General features: G+C 50.9%; 1 protein-coding gene across 1 annotated transcript; it reads right to left on the bottom strand.

The window, feature by feature from the left end:
* Positions 1-14: 14 nt before the first annotated feature.
* On the bottom strand, positions 15-1,128 carry LOC107302187 (proteasome activator complex subunit 2-like; the record flags this gene model as incomplete). The annotated part of the gene is made up of 3 exons (XM_015831301.2): positions 15-82; positions 795-863; positions 1,031-1,128. Coding segments are annotated over 3 exons (235 nt in total), but the record flags the coding sequence as incomplete, so codon positions are not given.
* Between the last annotated feature and the right edge of the window lie 376 nt (positions 1,129-1,504).

The raw sequence follows: 1,504 nt of genomic DNA, 5'->3' as shown, positions 1-1,504 counted from the left end.
TCTCGACGACTTACTTAGCGATGGTGGTTTGGAAGGCTTCAGCTTTGGTCTTCAGGGCCGTGATACGTTCCAGCACTTTCTCCTGCACAGGAAGGAAACGGTTGGTGGGCCACAGGAAAAGTTCTCACAGCTAGGAGAAATATCTTCCTGGGCTTCAAGTTCACTGCAGATGGGGACTGCAGCCAAGAAATTAAAAGACCCCTGCTCCTGGCGAGGAAAGCTATGGCAAATCTAGACAGCGTACTAAAAAGCAGAGACATCACCCTGCCAAACAAAAGTGCGTATAGTCAAGGCCATGGTTTTCCCAGTTGCAATGTATGGATGTGGAAGGTGGACCATAAGAAAGGCTGAGCGCCAAAGAATTGAGGCCTTTGAACTATGGTGCTGGAGAAGACTCCTGCGAGTCCCCTGGACCGCAAGGCGATCCAACCGGTCAGTCCTAGAGGAGATCAACCCCGACTGCTCTTTAGAAGGCCAGATCCTGAGGTTGAAACTCAAGTACTTTGGCCACCTCATGAGAAGGAAGGACTGACTGGAGAAGAGCCTAATGCTGGGAAAAATGGAGGGCAAGAGAAGAAGGGGACGACAGAGAATGAAGATGGCTGGATGGAGTCACTGAAGCAGGAGGCGTGAGCTTCAATGGACTCCAGAAGATGGTAGAGGACAGGAAGGCCTGGAGGAATGTGGTCCATGGGGTCGCCATGGGTCGGACACGACTTCGCAACTAACAAGGAGAAATAAAAATGTTGGGGACGGCGAAAAGCCTCCGTTGCTCCCCGATTCTTTTTTTTTACCTGAACCGCCACCCCGAAGTCGTTGCCGTCCTCAATTTTGGGGATCATGAACTGGATCCAGGTGGTGACCTGACCGGGGGGGGGGGGGATCAGGAGAAAGAAGGCGGAAGTTACTTTGCGGGAAGAAAAAACAAAATACCACGTCGTTTTTTTTCCACCAGATAAGACCGCCGCAAGGAAATCCCCGGCCAATCAGAACTGGGGGAGGGAAGTCGAGACCCCCGTTGCCAACTTACCAAAATGCATTTTTCTTTAAACTCACGAACTTCAGGTTTCACGCGATCCAGAAGTGAAATGAGAACCTCGTTGCCTTTGAGAAACCCACATTTTGGAGCTGGGAATTGCAGGAGAAGAGAAATTAAGTCCATAAAATGCTGGGAAATACTTTTAAAATTCATTCCCCTTTTCTTTTTTCTTTCTTTCTTTTTCTTTCTTTTTCTTTCCTCCCTCCCTCCCTCCCTCTCTCCTTCCTTCCCTCCTTCCTTCCCTCCCTTTCCCTCCTTCCTTCCTTCCCTCCCTCTTCCTTCTCTCCTTCCTCCCTTTCTCCCTCTCCCTTCCTTCCCTCCCTTTCTTCCTTCCTTCTCTTCCTCCCTCCCTCCTTCCTTCCTTCCCTCTCTCCCTCCCTCCTTCCTCCCTCTCTTTCCTTCCCTCCCTTCCTTCCTTCTCTTCCTCCCTCCCTCCTTCCTTCCCTCTCCCTCCCTCTTCCCTCC

Source organism: Protobothrops mucrosquamatus, unplaced genomic scaffold, assembly GCF_001527695.2.
Source record: "Protobothrops mucrosquamatus isolate PMUCROS unplaced genomic scaffold, P.Mucros_1.0 scaffold33337, whole genome shotgun sequence".
NCBI lineage: Eukaryota > Metazoa > Chordata > Lepidosauria > Squamata > Viperidae > Protobothrops > Protobothrops mucrosquamatus.
This window is presented reverse-complemented; position numbering and strand designations above follow the sequence as displayed.